The sequence below is a fragment of the Pelodiscus sinensis genome, chromosome 15, assembly GCF_049634645.1.
Source record: "Pelodiscus sinensis isolate JC-2024 chromosome 15, ASM4963464v1, whole genome shotgun sequence".
Classification (NCBI taxonomy): domain Eukaryota; kingdom Metazoa; phylum Chordata; order Testudines; family Trionychidae; genus Pelodiscus; species Pelodiscus sinensis.
In genome coordinates, this window is record NC_134725.1 from 1,388,223 (window position 1) to 1,409,691 (window position 21,469).

General features: G+C 54.5%; 1 protein-coding gene across 4 annotated transcripts; it reads right to left on the bottom strand.

Annotated features, from left to right (window-relative positions):
• Positions 1-12,040: 12,040 nt before the first annotated feature.
• LOC142818427 (uncharacterized) lies at positions 12,041-21,132 on the bottom strand. 4 transcript variants are annotated; one of them, XM_075897807.1, is made up of 5 exons: positions 18,469-21,132; positions 15,327-15,546; positions 14,780-14,850; positions 13,512-13,886; positions 12,041-12,936 (listed from the first exon to the last, which is right to left on the bottom strand). In XM_075897807.1, the coding sequence occupies exons 1-5, from the start codon at positions 18,754-18,756 to the stop codon at positions 12,688-12,690; spliced, it is 1,203 nt and encodes a 400-aa protein (XP_075753922.1). In that variant the 5' UTR covers positions 18,757-21,132; the 3' UTR covers positions 12,041-12,687. The 4 variants fall into 4 exon arrangements, 2 of the variants coding, with proteins under 2 accessions (XP_075753922.1, XP_075753923.1); XM_075897808.1 differs by having other exon boundaries at positions 12,041-13,203; XR_012895898.1 differs by lacking the exons at positions 14,780-14,850; positions 15,327-15,546 and having other exon boundaries at positions 12,041-13,203; positions 18,465-21,132.
• Positions 21,133-21,469: the final 337 nt, after the last annotated feature.

Here is a 21,469-nt window from a genome sequence, read left to right on the forward strand (position 1 = left end):
CATTAATTACATAATTATGCCCGAGACATTTTGCTAGTGCTGCAGCTAGGGAGAATGGGTTAATTTAACCAGTAAGAAAGGAAATATTAATTTGAAACAGATTAAGCACTTAAACTAACATGAGAGAGTTTATCAAACTTCATTTTAAATAAACTAAAAATATTAATTTATGTCCAACACAAAAGGTTTCAATGTTTTCTTTATTAATGGCAGGGGTGGGGAATCTTTTTGGGTCAGGAGCCACTGACCCACAGAAAAAAATCAGGTGGGGACCACACAAGTGAGAAGCAAATAACTCCTCCAAAACCCCCCATCCCTCACTGATGTGGCCCCAACTGAGACACCTCACCCCTCTGGTGCTCCAGCCCCACAGGGCAAGGGGGAGGAATGGAGGACTGAGGTTCAGGGTTCCCATGGGCTGGATTTACTCTTCTGGGGTTCCAGAGTTAGTGGATTTTGTGGGCCCCCCCGACTCAGGGGTGGGGACAAAAATGAGGTGTTCAGTGTGTGGGACAGGGCTGCCAGCAATTGGGATAGGGATGTGGTACAGGAACTGTGCAAGATGTGGAGTGCAGGAGAGGATGAGGGTGGAAGTTAGGGTGCAGCAGCTGGCTGAGAATAGGGTGTCAGAGGAGGGGGTAAGAGCAAGGGTAGGTGCAGCGTGTGGTCAGGAGGGAGGGTGCAGGGTCTTGGCAAGAGGGTGTGTGTGTGAGTGAGGGGGATTGGGGTGCAGGTTCTGGGAACGAGGGGGGACACTTACCTGACTTTGCACCCCTGTTGCACCCAGGCACAGCCTCCCACTGCTGCCATTGGCCTCAATTCTGGCCAACGGGGAAAGCCTCCAGACAGTGCATCACTGCACTGCCATTCCCCCAGCAGGAGGGTGGGGGAGAGCGGCAGCACGTGAAGCAGCTTGCTCTGTCTCTGTGAGCTGAGTCTGGCAGGGAAGGTCAGGGCTTTTCACTCTGAGCAGGAAGCTGGAGCTGGTGCTTTAGTTTTGCTGCAGCCATGAGACTGTAGCGCCAGCACAGGCTCCCGGCTGCGGGGGAAGGAGGGGGGCTCAGCTCGAGCTGTGGACCACCTTTAAGGCTGCCGCAGACCACTAGTGGTCCGCAGACCACAGTTTGAGAACTGCCCTAAACCAACAATTGTTTCCTCCAGCTATCCGACCTCTATGTGTGCACTTGTGCCCTTGTCACTTCAAGGCTAGTGTGACAGGGTGCCTGCCCTGCACTGGCCTTTTAAGACCAGGACTCAGGCCCGGAGCCGGGACTAGAAAGAAAGAGGCCAGCTGGAGCTATTTGGGACTAGGGAGAGCCCAGCTGGCAAGCAACTAGGGCAGCACGAGTGGCTTGTAGAAGCCAGCTGAACCCATTAGGGTGAGTGAGAGCCCAGCTGACAAGGATCCAGCACAGCACTAGTGGCTTGCAGAAGCCAGCTGTAATCATTAGGGTGAGTGTGAGCCCAGCTGGGAGGTATATATATAGATATAGAGAAGCACAGGTTGCTGGGGGGAAGGGGGAGAAGGTTAGGGGAGAGTTGACTGTAGAGGAGGCAGGAGCTCCTTGGAGGGAGACAAGCTGGGGCTAGCCAGCGATAGTTGGAGGAGAGCCAGCCAAGACTCCCCTGGCTAGGGGCTGGAGACAAAGCCCTGGTTTGGAGGCAGACCTTGATGCAGCCTAGGTAAGCAGGGCAGTTGAGACAACCCTGATGCCTATGATGAGCAACCCATACAGACTGTAACTTGTCCTGAGAGGGGCTATATGAGAACAGTCAGGGGGCACTGGGGTGTGAACCCCCTGACAGCTAGCTAGAGACTTGCAGCTGTGTTCTGGGTGCATGCGTAGTGAGTCCTCTCAGTAGTGTAGGTGCTCATATCAGTTAGTTAGGTGGTAGTACCCCTCCCTCACTGTCTTCCTTAGGCAGGTCACCTGTCCAGCCCATCTCATGTGCCAGTGCCCCCAGCCCTTGGGACCCACTGTGCCTCACAGCAGGGCACCACAGCAAAGGCCTTCTGCTCTGATGTGGGGGCTGGTCAGTGACAGTTGCAGAAGGCATGGTCCAGGGATCCTTCCTGCCCCCCTTCACCTGGCCTCAAGACAGGCCCCATGAGAGAGGCTACAATGTCTTGAGATTTTTAACAAGACCACTGACCATTGGGCTCTACTTGCTGTCTGGCTTCTGAGCCTTGTGGGTCATATTTTCAGGCAGCCACAAAGAGCTCTATGAAGGAACTTGCCTTTCTTTGAAAACACAGGTTGTGTGTAATCACTGGCACATGAGTCCAGGAGCTGGGGGTTGAAGAAAAATAAAACACCAAATACTGAAAGAGAGGGTAGCAATGTGAGCTGCTGTTGTGTTCCAGATGCTGGAATAGCCTCCCTCCTGGACAAGCCACACCAAAGCCTGCTCCTACCCTTCTCCCTCACACAGCATAGCCCCTGACTGTTTCTGAAATGCCCTTGTGTGTCATACCATGAAGGGGTCCCTGGCAGTTCTGGAATGAAGTTCTAATTCTTGATACAGATTTTTCCCTCTGCAGTTGAAACACCTGGCTCCTGCCTACCTCATTTTTCATAAACAAATCTACTATAGCTGAAATCCACTGAGCATTAAGACAAGACCCACCTCTGCAATAGTCCAATATACAGGTGGAGACTATGGACTGCTGCTCTATTTGCTAAACAGGTGTGGCCTACATCATAGAAGTGCAAGGCTATGCCTACACTCATGGAGATTTGGTCCAATGAGGCTGACAGCTGAGCTGTTGTCTTTGGGTGCAGCTGCACCCAAAGAAACCGTAAAATAAGTTATCCATCCATCTAGAGCAGTGGTTCTCAAAGTGCAGTCCCCAGACCACTAGTGGTCTGCAGTTGCCTCCCAGGTGGTCCATGGCTCAGGGTCAGCACCCCCCCCCCCCCCCCACACACACACCTTCCTCACCCATAAAGTGGGTAGCCCGCACTGTCTCCCCACTGCATGGGGGAACAGCAGCGAGGCTTTCCCCACTGCTGCTATTGACTGGTGCTACCTAGGCAGCGATCTCAGTGGTGTCTAGCGGGGAAGCAGCAGCCTGCGCACCACACCACTGCCGGGAGCACTCTAGCACTGCCACAGCCCAGCCTCTAGCCTCGCCCGTGGGGAGCTGGCTCCACTAGACAGGAGATCACAATCCGCCTCCCCGTGTTGCACCATAGCATCGGCCTGTGGGCCCTGCCACCTGCAGGTAAGTCTGGGGGAAGGTGCTGTGCCGGTGTAGCCAGACAGACTAACCCCCCATATCATCCATCTTATTTGCCTCTCTGAAGCATACAGGGCAGAGAAGGAGCAGTCAAATCAGCATAGTCTATGCTGGCTCATCTGATCCTGAGGAGCTGAAAACAGATATGTGGAGAGAGAGCGATTAAATCAGTAAGCTGGCCTTGAGGCTGCGAGAACTGCCCCGGCTGGCACCCATGTTGATTCAAACACACACACACACAGTCCCTGGGAGAGGAATTTCCCACTGAGAAAAGAATCCCCAGTAATTCCAATTTAGTTATCGCTCTTACAAGTATAAATTAAGTTCACAACTCCCTTGTAAGAACTGGTCTCACAAAAGACAGACCAGCCCCATTTGGCATGACAGACAAGAAAGAGAAATACGTGACCCCATGAGTATAAAGGTGGTACAGCAGCACACTCTTTTGAGTGTCATTCTACCCTCTACCTGCTGGTCGGGTTAGGTGTTTGATCTCCCGAGGTTCTATGGGGATGCCCACCTCGTATTTTCGTCTTTCCTAGGAATTGAGGGACCGGCCCTGGCCTGACATGCTGGAGTTGAGAGGCACAGAAGGGGGTAAAAATTGTACCTGGATGTGGTCCTCTGTCTTAAGTGTACACATAGAAAGAGTAAGCTGTTACTTGGTACCATTATTTCTATTTTTCTATCTTTTATCTTCTTTGTAACCATTTTTAAGATCTATATTTTGCTAGTAGTTAAGAAATAGCCATCAAATGATACTGCCAGGTGTGACACTGAGCGGATCAAGTGTGACTACAGGGCTTTGGGAGTACGGGTGAAGGAGTTTGGAGCGCAGGTGGTATTCTCTTCTATCCTTCCTGTCAAAGGTAGGGGCCCGGGCAGAGAGAGGTGCATCCTGGAGGTGAATGCCTGGCTGCGACGATGGTGTCGCCAGGAGGGATTCGGCTTCCTTGATCACGGGGTGCTCTTCCAGGAAGGACTGCTTGGCGGAGATGGAGTTCACCTTTCCAGGAGCGGGAAGGCCTTGTTTGGACACAGACTGGCTAACCTTGTGAGGAGGGCTTTAAACTAGGTTTGTTGGGGGCAGGTGAACAAAGCCCACAGGTAAGTGCTGCATGTGCGGGACTGGGAGATGGGTTGGAAATGGGGGGGACTACGGCCTATAATGGGAAGGAGAAAGGAGGGTCAGGGCACAACAGGGAGGCAAGATCAAATCAGTATCTTAGATGCCTATATACAAATGCGAGAAGTATGGGTAATAAGCAGGAAGAACTGGAATTGCTAACCAATAAATACAACTATGATATCATTGGTATTACAGAAACCTGGTGGGATGGGACGCATGATTGGAATGTTGGTATGGAAGGGTACGACTTGCTCAGGAAGGACAGACAGGGAAAAAAGGGAGGAGGGGTTGCCTTGTATATTAAAAATGTACACACTTGGACTGAAGTGGAGATGAACGTAAGAGATAGCTGTGTAGAGAGTCTCTGGGTTAAGCTAAAAGGGGTAAAAAACGAGGGTGATATCATGCTAGGAGTCTACTACAGGCCACCTAGCCAGGTGGAAGAGGTGGATGAGGCCTTTTTTAAACAATTAACAAAACTATCCAAAGCCCAAGATTTGGTGGTGATGGGGGACTTCAACTATCCAGACATATGTTGGGAAACTCACACAGCGGGGCACAGGCTATCCAATAAGTTTCTGGACTGCATTGGAGACAACTTTCTGTTTCAGAAGGTTGAAAAAGCTACCAGAGGAGAAGCTGTTCTGGATTTGGTTTTAACAAATAGGGAGGAACTAGTTGAGAACTTGAAAGTGGAAGACAGTATAGGGGACAGTGATCACGAAATAATAGAGTTCATGATCTTAAGGAAAGGTAGAAGGGAGACCAGCACAATTGAGGTAATGGATTTCAGGAAGGCAGATTTTGATAAGCTCAGAGAACTTGTAGGTAAGGTCCCATGGGAAGCAAGACTGAAGGGAAAAACAACTGAGGAGAGTTGGAAGTATTTCAAAGGGACGTTGTTAAGGGCCCAAAAGCAAACAATTCCGCTGTGTAGGAAAGATAGAAAATATGGCAAAAGACCAGCTTGGCTTAACAAGGAGATCTTGCACGATCTCAAAATAAAAAAGGAGTCATATAAAAAATGGAAACTAGGACAACTAACAAAGGAGGAATATAGGCAAGCAACACGGGAATGCAGGGGCAAGATTAGAAAGGCAAAAGCACAAAATGAGATCAAACTAGCTACAGGCATAAAGGGAAACAAGAAGACCTTTTATAAATACATTAAAAGCAAGAGGAAGACCAAGGACAGGGTAGGCCCACTGCTTAGTGAGGAGGGAGAAGCAGTAACAGGGAACTTGGAAATGGCGGAGATGCTCAATGACTTCTTTGTTTCGGTCTTCACCGAGAAGTCTGGAGGTGTGCCTAACGTAGTGAATACAAGCAGAGAGAGGGTAAGTTTAGAAGATAGGATACACAAAGAATAAGTTAAAGATCACGTAGGAAAGTTAGATGTCAGCAAGTCACCAGGTCCTGATGAAATGCATCCCAGGATACTCAAGGAGCTGATAGAGGAGCTATCTGAGCCTTTAGCTATGATCTTTGAAAAATCATGGCAGACAGGGGAGATTCCAGATGACTGGAAAAGGGCAAATATTGTGCCCATCTATAAAAAGGGGAATAAGAACAACCCAGGAAACTACAGACCGGTCAGTTTAACGTCTGTCCCAGGGAAGATAATGGAGCAGGTAATTAAGGAAATCATATGCAAACACTTGGAAGGTAATAAAGTGATAGGGAATAGCCAGCATGGGTTTGTGAAGAACAAGTCATGCCAAACTAATCTGATAGCTTTCTTTGATAAGATAACGAGCCTTGTGGATAAGGGAGAAGCGGTGGATGTCATATACCTAGACTTTAGTAAGGCATTTGATACGGTCTCGCATGATATTCTTATTGATAAACTAGGCAAATATAACTTAGATAGGGCCACGATAAGGTGGGTGCATAATTGGCTGGATAACCGTAGTCAGAGAGTTGTTGTTAATGGTTCTAAATCCTGCTGGAAAGGGATAACAAGTGGAGTTCCTCAAGGGTCTGTTTTGGGACCCGTACTGTTCAATATCTTCATCAATGATGTAGATATTGGGATAGAGAGTACGCTTATTAAGTTTGCGGATGATACCAAACTGGGTGGGGTTGCGACTTCTTTGGAGGATAGGGACATAATTCAAAATGACCTTAGCAAGTTAGAGAAATGGTCAGAGGTAAACAGGATGAGGTTTAATAAAGAGAAATGCAAAGTGCTCCACTTAGGAAGGAACAATCAGTTCCATACATACAAGATGGGAACCGACTGTCTAGGAAGGAGCATGGCGGAAAGGGATCTAGGGGTCATAGTGGACCACAAGTTGAATATGAGCCAACAGTGTGATGCTGTTGCAAAAAAAGCAAATATGATTCTAGGTTGTATCAACAGGTGTGTTGTAAGCAAAACTCGTGAAGTCATTCTTCCGCTCTACTCTGCACTAGTTAGGCCTCAGCTGGAGTACTGTGTCCAGTTCTGGGCGCCACATTTCAAGAAAGATGTGGAGAAATTGGAAAGGGTACAGAGAAGAGCGACAAGAATGAATAAAGGTCTAGAGAACATGACCTATGAAGCCAGGCTTCATGAACTGGGCTTGTTTAGTTTGGAAAAAAGAAGATTAAGGGGGGACATGATAGCGGTTTTCAAATATCTAAAAGGGTGTCACAAGGAGGAAGGAGAAAATTTGTTCCTCTTGGTTTCTGAGGACAGGACAAGGAGTAATGGGCTTAAAGTGCAGCAGGGGAGGTTTAGATTGGACATTAGGAAAAAATTCCTAACTGTCAGGGTGGTCAAATATTGGAATAAATTGCCAAGGGAGGTGGTGGAATCTCCCTCTCTGGAGATATTTAAGAACAGGTTAGATAGACATCTGTCAGGGATGGTGTAGACGGAGCTTGATCCTGCCTTGAGGGCGGGGGGCTGGACTCGATGACCTCTCGAGGTCCCTTCCAGTCCTATTATTCTATGATTTTCCAAAGATGATAGCTAGAGGCTCAGATACCTCCTCTATCAGCTCCTTGGGTATTCTAGGGTGCATTTCATCAGGCCCTGGTGACTTGCAAGCATCTAAGGGTATGTATACACTAAAAAGTTAATTCAAACTAACAGCCGTTACTTCGAATTAACTTTGATAGGCGCTACACATACAAACCGCTAGTTCAAACTTAATTCGAACTAGCGGAGCACTTAATTCAAACTAGGTAAACCTCATTCCACGAGGACTAAGCCTAGTTCGAATTAAGTAGTTTGAATTAAGGGCTGTGTAGCCACTTAATTCGAACTAGTGGGAGGCTAGCCCTTCCCAGGTTGCCCTGGTGGCCACTCTGGGCACCACCAGGGAAACTCTTCTGCCCTCCTCCCGGCCCCGGAGCCCTTAAAGGGGCACGGGCTGGCTACGGTGCCCGTGCCAGGTGCAAGCCTGCCAGCACCCAGCCAGTAGACCCTGCACCTGGCACGGCACGAACCAGCTTCCCGCTGCCGCCCAGCCCTCTGCCTCTTCCTGGGACCAGGCTGGCGGCTCCTGGGAGCTTGCCCGGGACCGCAAGAGGCGGGCACCCGCCTGGTCTAGTGCGGACATCGTGGACCTCATCCACGACCTCGGCACTAGGCACAGGAAAGTGGCCGTCTAGGGCAGGAGAGCTGCCCCCACCCGGGAGCAGGTGTGCATGAAAATCAAGGTGGTCCACTGAGACCCCCGACCCTGAGCTTAGAATGGCAGTAGTGGGTCAGACCAAAGGTCCATCTAGCCCAGTAGCCTGTCTGCCGACAGTGGCCAACACTAGGGACCCTGGAGGGGATGGACCGAAGACAGTGACCAAGCCATTTGTCTCGTGCCATCCATCTCCAGCCTTCCACAAACAGAGGCCAGGGACACCACTCCTACCCCCTGGCTAATACCACTCCATGGACCCAACCTCCATGACTTTATCTAACTTCTCATTAAACTCTGTTCTAGTTCTAGCCTTCACAGCCTCCTGCAGCAAGGAGTTCCACAGGTTGACTATTTGCTTTGTGAAGAAGAACTTTCTGTTTGAAGCCTGCTACCCATTCATTTCATTTGGTGTCCTCTAGTCCTTCTATTATGGGAACTAATGAAGAACTTTTCTATATGCACCCTCTCCACCCCACTCATGCTTTTATAGACCTCTATCATATCCCCTCTCAGTCTCCTCTTTTCTAAGCTGAGAAGTCCCAGTCTCTTTAGCCTCTCTTCATATGGGACCTGTTCCAAACCGCTCATCATTGTAGTTGTCCTCCCCTCTCCCAGCCTCTCTCTTCCCCTCTCCCACCTCCTTTTCCCAGTCTCCCCCAGTTTTGTTCAATAAAGAGAGATTCTATTTTTGAACACAATTCTCCTTTATTTTGTACATCAGGAAGGGGGGATAGGGAGGAATGGGATATGAGCCCCCGATGGGGAGGACTGGGGTGGCTCTGTGGGCTTCTCGGGGTGGAAGCTCTCCTGAAGCCCCTTGATTGACCCCCCCCCTCCGGATGGCAGCCTGCGGCAAGGGCAGCCGGGCTGATGGCCGAGTGCTGTGATGTGCCGAGTGTAGGCACTCAGGGCACTCCAAGCCAGGACTGCTTTGCAAGTGGGGAACCCCTGAGAACTGTCTGTCTGGGGTGGGGATCGGGTCCCTTTAAGCACAGCCCTCAGCTAGCCTGAGACAGCAGCTCCACGCTCTAAGTCCTAACCTGATGCCCTGCCGGCACTGTTTCTGCCATCCTTAACCTCGGTTCAGGGTCCATTCTGTGTGGACATGCTAGTTCGAATTAGCAAAATGCTAATTCAAACTAGTTTTTAGGTCTAGATGCACTAATTCGAATTAAGTTAGTTCGAATTAGTGCTGTAGTGTAGACATACCCTAACTTTTCTAGGTGATTTTTGACTTGTTCTTTTTTATTTTACCTTCTAAACCTCCCCCCTTCCCACTAGCATTCACTATGTTAGGCATCCCTTCAGACTTCTCGGTGAAGACCGAAACAAAGAAGTCATTAAGCATCTCTGCCATTTCCAAGTTTCCTGTTACTGTTTCTCCCTCCTCACTGACCAGTGGGCCTACCCTGTCCTTGGTCTTCCTCTTGCTTCTAATGTATTTATAAAAAGTCTTCTTCTTTCCCTTTAGTCCCGTAGCTAGTTTGAGCTCATTCTCTGCCTTTGCCTTTCTAATCTTGCCCCTGCATTCCTGTCCTGTCTACACTGGCTGCTTGATTTTGCGCAAAAACACTGACGTTCTACTGTCCGAAATCAGTGCTTCTTGCGGAAAAGCTTTGCCGCTCCCGTTCGGGCAAAAGTCCTTTTTGCGAAAAACTGTTGTGCAAAAGGGCCAGTGTAGACAGCTAGCTGAGACTTTTGTGCAAAAGCAGGCTAAACGGAAAAAAGCGGTTTGGACGCTGGGAGACCCCGTAGGAGCCCCGGACTTCCTGGGAACCCGAGCTCTTAAAGCAGATGCAGGCTGCTGAGTGCACGTGGCAGGAGTGTGCCTCAGACCTCTGGCCTGAGGTCTGCCACGGTGTCCCTGCCCTGCCCAGCAGCCACCTCACAGCCAGCATGGCAGCTCCGGGTGCTCAGCCACCCGCACCCCCAGCGCAGGAGGCCCCCAGGGGCCACAAAAGAAGGGCCCCATCGTGGTCCTCGGGGGAGCTGGAGACCCTCCTGGACCTGTGGCAGGAGGAGGAGGGCCTCCACCACACACGGTCCCGGCGTCGCAACGCCGACATCTTTGGCCGCATGGCCCAGGCGCTAGCCCAGCAGGGACATCCAGCCCGGAACCTGGAACAGGTCCGGGCTAAAGTCAAAGAGATGCGCCTGGGCTATGTGCGGGCCAGCGAGGGCAGGGGGGCAGAACCAGACACCTGCCCCCACTACGACTGGCTGCATGTCATCCTCGGCCAGCCAGCCCCGGACGTGCCGGTCGACAGCAGCGTGCGCCCCCCCGTCACCCGGACCACCGAGGCGGGGGAAGGAGACGACAGCACTGCCACCCTGCAGGCCCCCTCCAGCAGCCCTGACGTCTCCCGTGCATCCTCGGAGGCCGGGGAAGGATCCACCGGTGAGTCTTGCACTTTGCACTCACAAGGGCGGGGGGGGGAGAGCACGTCAGTCAGGCCGCATGATCTGCATGCTGTGTAGCATTAGGCAACAAGCAGCACGTGCAGCCTGGTGACCGAGCGGCACGTGGCCGCGGCAGGCAGCTGCAGGGCGCGCCTGGGACCGTGCTGCTCACACACATGTGGCGGGACCAGGGGGAAGGGTGGATGCCGGCTGGAACCAGCCAGGGCCCCAGGGACTCAGCCCAGAGCCCGCACCTCCGCAAGGGTGCAGCACACAGAACGGCAACACTGCCCCATGCCTGGCTGTGAGGTACAGCCAGCTGCTCCTGGGAAAACCGCAGCGTCACAGCCCTGTGAGCGTGGCCCCCACCGAGCCCCTCGCCTGCTCCCGGTGCCTTGGCTGGCTCCCCGAGGGGAGTCCCCACTGCGGCCACACATGCCCCTGGGCTACGTGTGGGAGGGATAGTGGGAGGGAGAAGGGGGGGAAGCGCTCGGGCCACCCTTAGGGCCGTCTGAGTTTTGCTGCAAGGATGGGACACCCCCCCCCGCACAGTCACTCTTCTGGTTCTGTCCAGGAGATATCCCACGCGATGGGGATCTGAGAGCCCAGACCACCTCTGCCAGATGTGCTCCCAGGCATCTCGCTCCCTGTCAAACACCATTGATTAGCCCAAAGCCTCACAGCCTCCCCCGGCAGGGAGTTCCACAGGTGAACGCAACACAAGCGCCATCCCGCCCTCCACGGGGCCAGGACACAGACCGGTGGTTACAATACATGGAGGAGGACCCTACTCCAGGGGCGGGCCTCCTTGTAAACATACAACACAGGGGGCAGGGGGGGAACCGAGTGGGCCCAAGCCACACTACTGTGGGGTCACCTGGGCTCAGGGGTGGAGGGCATGAGGTGTGGGGACAGTGGCCGGCCTGCCTGACTGACCCATCCCTTCTTCTGTTCCCTGCAGCGGGACCAAGCACAAGCTGGGGACCCTCTAGTCCGGCAGGAGCAGCACCCCCAGCCACCCAACCACGCAGGCACAGGCTCTGCCACCGGGACCAGCTCCTTCGCCGGCATGTGCAGGCCGTCGAGCGCATCGAGGCATCGATTCGCCAATGCGTCCAGGGGGACCTGCAGTGGCGCCAGGAGGCCTGGGCCGCCTTCCAGGCCCAGTGAACGCGCATGGCTGACTCCATCGTCACCCTCACCGCCCACATAGCCCATGCCATTTGCTATGGCATGGCCTTACCCCATGCCCCCGCCATCCCTCCCCTAGCACTGCCCATGCCCCCTCCTGCCCCTGCAATGCCTCCTCCTGCTGCCCCTGCAATAGCCCCTCCTGCCCACCTCCCCGTACAGCCTGCCCCGCATGTGCAGGTCCACCCCCGCAGGAGCGCTCGCAGTGGCTCCTCCCCCTCTCCCTCCCCCTTGTAAATAAAAACATAGGTTTTTCAGTTGAAAACAAAAGTGTGTTGGTTAATTGTGTTACTCGAGGTTACTTTAATAAATGATTTGAGATGCCAATTAGCCAACTAAATTTAAGAGGATTACAAACTGTGGACACCAAAATTCTGTATCTATCACCGGGGGTCCCTTTGTAAGTGGTCATTGGTTTGTGGCGCATAAATAAATACTGAGACTTTTCAGTAAAATTTAAACCACAAACTATATTAACATAGATAACAAACAAGCAAGAACGGTTAAAAGACGCACACTAAAGATTATGTAACATAGTCTAGACGCAGGGGACGATTGTAGTGTTGCTGGCAACCTCAATCCTTTGGTCCTTCAGGGCCTTGGGAGAGGAGCAGCCAGGAGATCCCTCGAAGACGACTGGAATCAGGTACACTGACTCGAGCCTTCCACACGAACCACGAATCCTCTTCCCTGTTCTTCGGGACAGCTCGGATAGGCGATGGTGGCCTAAACCCTAGCCTATTCTAAAAGAAAAACCCTAACTACGTCCGACGCACCCGACAAACATTCATGATGACGGCCGATGTGCTTGGAACCGACGCTTTACAACTGGGGGGAGGGGAGGGGGTGGGGAAGGGTAGGGGATGGGAGGGGGGAGTCTGGGGAGACCCAGGCGACCCTACTACGGGGCTTGGGCAAACATGTCCACCAGGGCCTCTCTGATGCGCACCCCATCCTGGCGCGCATGGCGGATGGCAGCTGTGTGGGGCTGTTCAAACGTCTGTGCCTCGGCTGCCATCCATGCAGGGAGGAAGGCCTCCCCGCTGCGCTCCACAATGTTGTGGAGCACGCAGCACGCGGCCAGTACCTCCGTTGCATTCCGCTCACCCATCTCGAGACAGGTGAGCAAACAACGGAAGCGGGCTTTTAAGCGTCCAAAGGCCAGCTCCACCTGATTTTGGTCCCGGTTGAGGCGGTCGTTGAACCGGGCCCGGTTCTGGTCTGGCCACCCTGTGTAGGGCCACATTAGCCAGGGCAGCAGGGGGTAGGCCACGTCCCCGATGACGCAGATGGGCATAGGCACATCCCCGACAGTCAAGTCCCGCCGGGGGAAGTAGGTGCCCGCCTCCAACCTGCAAAAGAGTCCGGAGTTGCGGAGGATGCGGGCGTCGTGTGCCCGGCCGGACCAGCCCCCGTAGATGTCCAGGAAGCGGCCCTGGTGGTCCACAAGGGCCTGGAGGACAATGGAGCAGTACCCCTTTCGGTTCATGAAATGGGCTGCTCGATGCTCCGGGGCCCGGACGGGGATGTGGGTTGCGTCCAGGGCTCCCCCACAGTTGGGGAACCCGAGGGCAGCAAAGCCGGCCAGCGTAGCATCCACGTCACGCAGGCGGACAACTCTCAGTAGCAGGACATCATTGATGGCATGGACAACCCGCAGAAGGGTGCAGAGAAACACAAGGGAACACATCACATAAGGCAGGGTGAGTGTGCGCTCCCTTGGGCCTCCCCCGGTGATTCCCTCTGTGCACATGCACACACACACACACACACACACCATGGCCCCCACGCCCCCCCCCCCCCGCACCAGCAGGCCTGTGCAAGGGAGGGACGGCCCAAACCCCTGGGTGACCCAGCCTGGAGTCTTGGCTGCCCCTGGGCATGGAGTGCAGCACCCTCCCCCCACCCCACTCCCCCTGGGACTTACCTCCATCACGACGACACCGACGGTCGATCTTCCCACCCTGAATTGCTGTGCCACCAAGTGGTAGCTGTCCCGGGTGGCCAGCTTCCACAGCGCGATGGTGACCCTCTTGTCCACGGGGATGGGTGCCTGCAGCCGGGTGGTGGCTCTCTGGAGCGCAGGGGCAAGCCAGGCGCACAGCTCCAGGAACATCCGCTTTCGCATTCGAAAGTTCCGGAGCCATTGCTGGTCGTCCCATTGCCCCAGGACCAGCCGGTCCCACCAGTCCGTACTGGTGTCCAGTCTCCACAGTGGCCTCTCCACCTTGGGGTGCTGATGCCACAGGGACGCCACCACCTCCCTGGTGAGGGAGTCGAAGGCGATCTCTGCCTCCTGGTCCTGGAACAGGAGGGCAGCAGCCTGGAGCTGTCTAGACGTAGCCCAAGTGTGTTCATTTTTAATGTATAAGGCAACAGGAGAAGGAGAAGCCCTGGAAGTGGCAGGGTTGGTGCTATCACACTGCAGGGCTGGGGAAGCAATCAGAGGAGCCCAGAGGCCTTTCCCCAGTGGGACCTGCCCATCCCGCCTTCTGCTCAGCAGTGCAGGCAGCTGCATTTCCGAGGCTGGGAGGGTTGCTCTGTAGGGCAGCTGTGCAGAATGGGATTCCTCTAGAAGCCAGGGGAGGGGCTGCCTGTCTCCCCAGGAGGTCAGGGGTGTGCAGCCAGAGGGAGCAAGGTCACTAGGGCACTCTGTCCCCCATCTTCACCCCTCACTGAAGAGCTGGTGTAAACCGAGAAACACTTCTGTATTGCATTGTGCCCAGTGCACCCCACCCCCTGGCTTAGTTTTTCACGGTGGTACAGAGTATCTGGAATCTCAGGATTTTCTGTGCTTACAAGATACCATTTGGGTTGCCATGAACACAAAGCCAGTGCAGAGGACGACAGAGGAGCCCAACACTGAAATGGATAGCAATGCTAAACATTTGTGTTTCTGTTTAGAAACAATTGCCTGTAGGATTGTGCTACTTCTGGTAGCAATATATTATAGGAGCAGTTCCTGCTACCAGTAGCAGTCTTACAAGGGCGCAACTCTCTACAAACCACCAGCCAATGGGAGCAACAGGGGCACAAAGCCAGATGAGCATCCCTCCTCATGCCCAGACCCCTGCACCCCAATGCCCCTCACTCTCCCCCTCCCCCTGCCAAGACCCTGCACCCCCAGCTTGCTCCTGCTCCTGCTCCCTCCCCCCTGGCCAGATACCCTCCCCCCAGGCTGCTCCAGCACCCTACCTCCCATCTAGACCTTGGATTTACTCTTGCAGGGTTCCAGGGTTGGTGGATTTTGTGGATCCCCTCAGGTTCTGGAGCAGGGACAAAAATTAGGGGTTCAGTGTATGGGACAGGGCTGCCAGCAAGTGGCATAGGGATGGGGGTGCAGGAGGTGGGCAGGAGGTGGGGGGCAGGAGGGAGTGAGGGTGGGAGGTAGGATGCAGGAGCAGGCTGGGAGTAGGGTGTCTGGCCAGGAGGCAGGGTGCAGAAGCAACCTGGGGGTGCGGGGTCCTGGCATGTGTGTGTGTGAGGGAGATTGGGGTGCAGGTTCTGGGCATGGGGGGGGGAGTTGACATGGCTTTGCACCCCTGTCGTTCGCAGGCACAGCCTCCTGCTGCACCCATTGGCCGCAACTCTGAACAATGGGAGCAGAGGGGAAAGCCTCCAGATGGTGCGTCACTGTGCTGCCATTCCCCCAGTGGCAGGGGACAGGGCGGGAGAGTGGCAGCACGTAGAGCCGCTTGGTCTCTTTGCGAGCAGGGTCTGGCAGGGAAGGTTGGGGCTTTACCCTCTGAGCGAGAAGTTGGAGCTGGTGTTCTAGTTTTGCTGCAGCCACGAGGCTGTAGCACCAGCGCAGGCTCCCCACTGCAGGGGTAGAGGGAACTCAGCTCGAGCCGGGGACCACTTGTTGTCCACGGGCCACAGTTTGAGAGCCACTGCTCTAGGGTCAGATTGTAGCACAAAGGATCCTCCCAGTAAAAGTCAGAGACTCCTATAGTAAAGGGAGCCTACACAAGAAACATACAATTCATCAACATTTACCAAAACAAAGCAAAAACATGATATAGAATAAAATCACCGTGAGTCAGATAAATGATATAGTACACATCTCATCCTGCTGGATCCCAAATCATATTATGGACACCTGAGAGGAACATTTTGTCGGACTTTTGAAGCAATACACTCTTGGGGTATGTCTACACTGCCACCCTAGTTTGAACTAGGGTGGCTAATGTAGGCATTCGAACTTGCAAATGAAGCCCAGGATTTAAATATCCCAGGCTTTATTTGCATGTTCCCGGGCACCGCCATTTTTAAATGCCCGGTAGTTCAGACTCCCTGCCCGTGGCTACACGCAGCATGGGCTAGGTAGTTCGAATTAAAGCCCCTAATTCGGACTACCGTTACTCCTCATTGCAATTCCAACTTGTCTCATTAGCATCCCTTTTCCGGAAAAGGGTGCCAATGTAGACACAGCCCAATTGTTTAGCTCTGCAAGATAATTCACTGTTAACTGTTGATCTATAAATACAGCTCATGCCAGGAGGGGGAGGGAATCCGAGGTGTGACTATGTAAATCCAATTCAGCCAGGGCTGATGGAGGGTCAGTGTTGGAATGGAATGTGGAGAATTGTATATCATTTGGGACTGTTGTGGGGGTCACTAATCATGCTACCCCTAAATGTGGGAACTGTAAAACATGCCATCAGTGCTTGCAGGAGAGACACCATCATTGCAAGAGGTCTCCGAGGAACAAGCCTCCCCCTTCCAGAGTTGAGTGAACTGAGCTGGGGGGAAGGGTTAGAGAGCTTGAATCAGCCTACTGCATGCCTGTTAGATGTGAGCTGTAAGACTGACCCAACTTGTCCCTTTTCCTCTGGTTGCATCTAGACTAGCATGATTTTGCAGAAATACTTTTAATGACAAAAATTTTCTGTTGAAAGTATTTCTGCAAAAGTGTGTCTAGATTGGCATAGATGTTTTTATGCAAAAAGTGCTTTTGTGCAAAAGCATCTGTAGCTAGTCTAGATGTGATTTTGTGCAAGAAAGCCCTGATTGCCATTTTAGCCATTGGGGCGTTTTTTGCGCAAAACAGTTCTTCCCTGTTTACACGGGTCTTCTTGCGTAAGAGGGCTTTTTCCTGAGCAGGAGCATGAAAGTATTTGCACAAGAAGCACTGATTTTGTACATTACAAAGTCAGTGCTCTTGCGCAAATTCAAGTGGCCAGTGTAGACAGCTGGCAAGTTTTTGTGCAAAAGTGGCCACTTTTGCGCAAAATCTTGCCAGTCTAGATGCACCCTCTGTGTTTACGAGTGGGAAAGCATTGCCTCTCAGAGGCACCCAGGGGTGTGTGAATTTCCCAGGTTACTGGGTAGGGGCTCGAGCCGGTTCTGTGTGAGATGGACCCAAAGGCTACGTCTACATTGGCATGATTTTGCGCAAATAGGCTACATCTAGACTGGCATGATTTTCCGGAAATGCTTTTAACAGAAAAGTTTTCCGTTAAAAGCATTTTCAGAAAAGAGCATCTAGATTGGCACGGACGCTTTTCTGCAAAAGCACTTTTTGTGGAAAAGCGTCTGTGGCCAATCTAGACATGGTTTTGCGCAAAAAAGCCCCAATTGCCATTTTCGCCATTGGGGCTTTTTTGCGCAAAACAAATCTCAGCTGTCTACACTGGACCTTTTGTGCAAAAGTTTTGTGCAAAAGGGACTTTTGCCCGAATGGGAGCAGCATAGTATTTCCGCAAGAAGCACTGATTTCTTACAGTAGGAAGTCAGTGCTTTTGCGGAAATTCAAGCGGCCAGTGTAGACAGCTGGCAAGTTTTTCCGGAAAAGCGGCTGATTTTCCAGAAAAACTGGCCAGTCTAGACACAGCCATACTCTTTAATGCAAGAGTTTTTGCGTTAGAGTATTTGCGCAAGAGAGCGTCTATATTGGTCTGGGACGCATCGTAAGAACGATGCGCTTTTGCGCAAAAGCAGAAGCCTGGAACCATTTTGCAGAGGGCAAAGGGGCACCAACCCTTTCCAGGGGCGGGGGCTGGAGCTCCTTTGAGACACGTGCTTAAAGGGATCTCCCTGGACAGCCGTTTCTCTCCTGCTGTGAGCTTTAGGACCTCTTGCAGGGACTGACAGCCGTAGCAGTTCTAGTTGTGGTTGCGCTCTGCCTTCTTGGATACCACAGCTTGTGCCTTAGTGCCATTTGCTGATTTTTGGACCTCAGCTCTCTTTTTGTGCCATGGAGCCAGGGATGGCCTCGTGCCTAGTCTGGCCCCTTCCGGCCATTTTGGAGTGCCTGCCGCTGCTGCACTCCTGTTCCAGGACCTGGAGGCGCAGGTCGCTCTGGACTCCCTCACCAGGGAGGTGGTGGCGTCCCTGTGGCATCCCCACTCCAGCGTGGAGAGGCCACTGTGGAGACTGGACACCAGTACCGACTGGTGGGACCGGCTGGTCCTGGGGCAATGGGACGACCAGCAATGGCTCCGGAACTTTCGAATGCGAAAGCGGATGTTCCTGGAGCTGTGCGCCTGGCTCGCCCCTGCGCTCCAGAGAGCCACCACCCGGCTGCAGGCACCCATCCCCGTGGACAAGAGGGTCGCCATCGCAGTCTGGAAGCTGGCCACCCCGGACAGCTACCGATCGCTGGCACACCAGTTTGGAACAAGGTGTACAGATAGTTCGGAATGGCTTGCTAGTTCGAACTATCTAGCCCATGCCGCATGTAGCCGTGCAGCACGGGGTTCGAACAAGCCGGCATTTAAAAATGGCGCCAGCCGGCTTATGCAAATGAAGCCTGGGAAATTCAAATCCCGGGCTTCATTAGCAAGTGCGGTATGCATACATTACCCTCCTAGTTTGAACTAGCGGGGTAGTGTAGACATACCCTGAGTTAGTTTGAATTAGCGCTGTAGTGTAGACATACCCACACAGATTCTCCCCGTCGTGTCGTCCGCGCCGTCACTGTTAGGGGTCTGGCCCGTCCTGGCCTTCCCGCCGCTGCGGGGTGTTCTCCAGGCTCCCTTCGAAGGTTTCCGCCACCGTCTGGGCCGTCGTGCTGGTCTCCTGCGGCATCTGGGCCCCCCCTCCTTGCTCCCGGTTGGGTCACCTCCTGTGGGGGTGGAGAACACAGCCAGCTCCTGCTCTTCCCCCCCCCCCCCCCGTCTCCTCCCTGTCTCTCCCCTTATGGGCGCCCCTGTCGGCGTCCTGCCCCGCATGCCCTGCGTGCCGTCCGCCTTCCCCAGAGCCCTCGCGCCCGCCGTTCGTGGGTCGGCTCCGCCGGTGTGTAGCTGGCGCGCCGCGGCGGCCGCCACTGCTTTCCCGGCACTTCCGGCGCTCGCCAGCTCGCTGGCACTAGTGCAGGGGTTAGTCCCCCCGTCACACCTCCCAATAAACAACTAACAGTTTTTTTTGGAACACAACGTAACATTTGGAACTTTGTATTTACAATTTTGTATGGGGGAGATGTAGGGTGGGAGGGGGGAGGAGGCGCTTAACTGGGAGGGGGGAGCTACTGCTGGGAGGAGTGGCCCCTGCAACTGCTTCTGCGGGGGCGGACCTGCACATGGGGGTCAGGCCATGTCGGGGCAGGCAGCACGGGGAGGTGGGCAGGAAGGGCAGGAGCAGGAGAGGGCATTGCGGGAGGAGGAGGGGCCATTGCAGGAGGGGGCACGGGCAGTGCTATGGGAGGGATGGAGGGTGCATGGGGCAATGCCATGCCATAATGTATGGCATGGCCAATGTGGGCGGTGAGGGTGGAGATGGCATCTGCCATGCGCGCACACTGGGCCTGGAAGGGGCCCCAGGCCTCCTGGCACCACTGCAGGTCCGCCTCCACCTGGCACATGATGGCTGCCTCCACCCATTCGAGTCAGGCAGCCCGGCCACCATCCCCACACCCCACACCCCATGCCCCATGCCCTCCACCACTGAGCCCAGGTGACCCCACAGTAGTGTGGCTTGGGCCCACTCGGTTACCCCCCTCCCCCCCATGTTGCATGTTTGCATACAGGACCGCCCCTGGAGTAGGGTCCTCCTCCATGTATTGTAACCACCGGTCTGTGTCCTGGCCCCGTGGAGGGCGGGATGGCGCTTGTGTTGTGTTAACCTGTGGAACTCCCTGCTGGTGGAGGCTGTGAGGCTTTGGGCTAATCAATGGTGTTTGACAGGGCGCGAGATGCATCCCCACACAGTGCCTGGGAGCACATCTGGCAGACGTGGTCTGGGCTCTCAGATCCCCATCGCGTGGGATGTCTCCTGGACAGAACCAGGAGAGTGACTGTGCGGGGGGGGGGGGTGTCCCATCCTTGCAGCAAAACTCAGGCAGCCCTAGGGCCAACCCGAGCACTTCCCCCCTCCCCCTCCCGCTTCCCCCCCTTCTGCCTCCCACTATCCCTCCCACACGTAGCCCAGTGACATGTGTGTCCGCAGTGGGGACTCCCCTCGGAGAGCCAGCCAAGGCACCGGGAGCAGGCAAGGGGCTCAGTGGGGGCCACGCTCACAGGGCTGTGACGCTGCGGTTTTCCCAGGAGCAGCTGGCTGTGCCTCACAGCCAGGCATGGGGCAGTGTTGCCGTTCTGCGTGCTGCACCCTTGCGGAGGTGCGGGCTCTGGGCTGAGTCCCTGGGGCCCTGTCCGGTTCCAGCCGGCATCCACCCTTCCCCCTGGTCCCGCCGCATGTGTGTGAGCAGCACGGTCCCAGGCGTGCCCTGCAGCTGCCTGCCGCGGCCACGTGCTGCTCGGTCACCAGGCTGCATGTGGTTGCACGTGCTGCTTGCTGCCTAATGCTACACAGTGTGCAGCTCACGCTGCCTAAGTGACGCTCTCTCCCCCTCCCCGCTCCAGGCACCTGGCTCCCCCCGCCCGTGTGAGTGCAAAGTGCAACACTCACCGGTGGATCCTTCCCCGGCCTCCGAGGACGCACGGGAGACGTCAGGGCTGCCAGAGAGGGCCTCCGCCTGGAGGGTCCCGCTGCTCCCCTAGTCCACCTCGTCCTCTGATCCACTGGGCAGCTGTGCTTCCTCCTCCACCTCACTGGGCCTGGTGACGGGGGGGCGCCTGCAGGTGTCCACCAGCACGGAGGGTCCGTGGGGTGGTGGTACCTGGCCCAGGATGGCATGGAGCCGTTGGTAGTGGGGGCAGGTGTCGGCTCCTGCCCCCTGGCCCTCACTGGCCCGGACATAGCCCAGGTGCAGCTCTTTGACCTTAGCCCGGGCCTGTTGGATGACCCTGGTCAGAGAGCGCCTGGGCCATGCGGCAGAAAATGTCTGTGTTGCGCCGACGGGACCATAGGTTGTGGAGGGCCTCTTCCTCGGCTCAGAGATCCAGGAGGGCCTTGAGCTCCCATGCGGACCAGGAAGGGGCACGGTGCTTTGTGCCCCTTGGGGCCTCCTGTGCTGGGGGTGCGGGTTGGTCCCCCCCCAGAGCGGCCAGCCTGGGTGGTCTGGTGGCTGTTGCAGGGAGCAGAGCCGCGTGGCAGAGCTCTGGGCAGAGGCGGCAAAGCTGCTTCTGCCTCGTGGCCTCTGCAGGCTGCGTCTGCCTTTAAGGGGGCTCGGGTTACCAGGAAGTCCGGGAGCTGCCTGCAGGTACGGAGCATCCAAGCGGCCACAAGGGCTTTTTTCCATTTAGACTGCTTTTGCGCAAAACGTCTCGGCTGCCTGTCTGCACTGGCCTCTTGTGCAAGAACAGTTGTGCAAGAGGGCTTCTTCCTGAGCGGGAGCATCATAGTTCTTGCGTAAGCAGCACTGATTTCTTACATTAGAATAGTGATAGAAACAAAACAGATATCAGACAAGATCACAAAGAGAAAACAGTTTCTTGCCACTTTAACCAGAAAGGACACTCTCTCAATGACTTAGCCACCTGCATTCTGCTACAAAGACCTTTTACATCTGCACTTGAAAGGGAATCCTCTGAACTGTCATTCATGTTA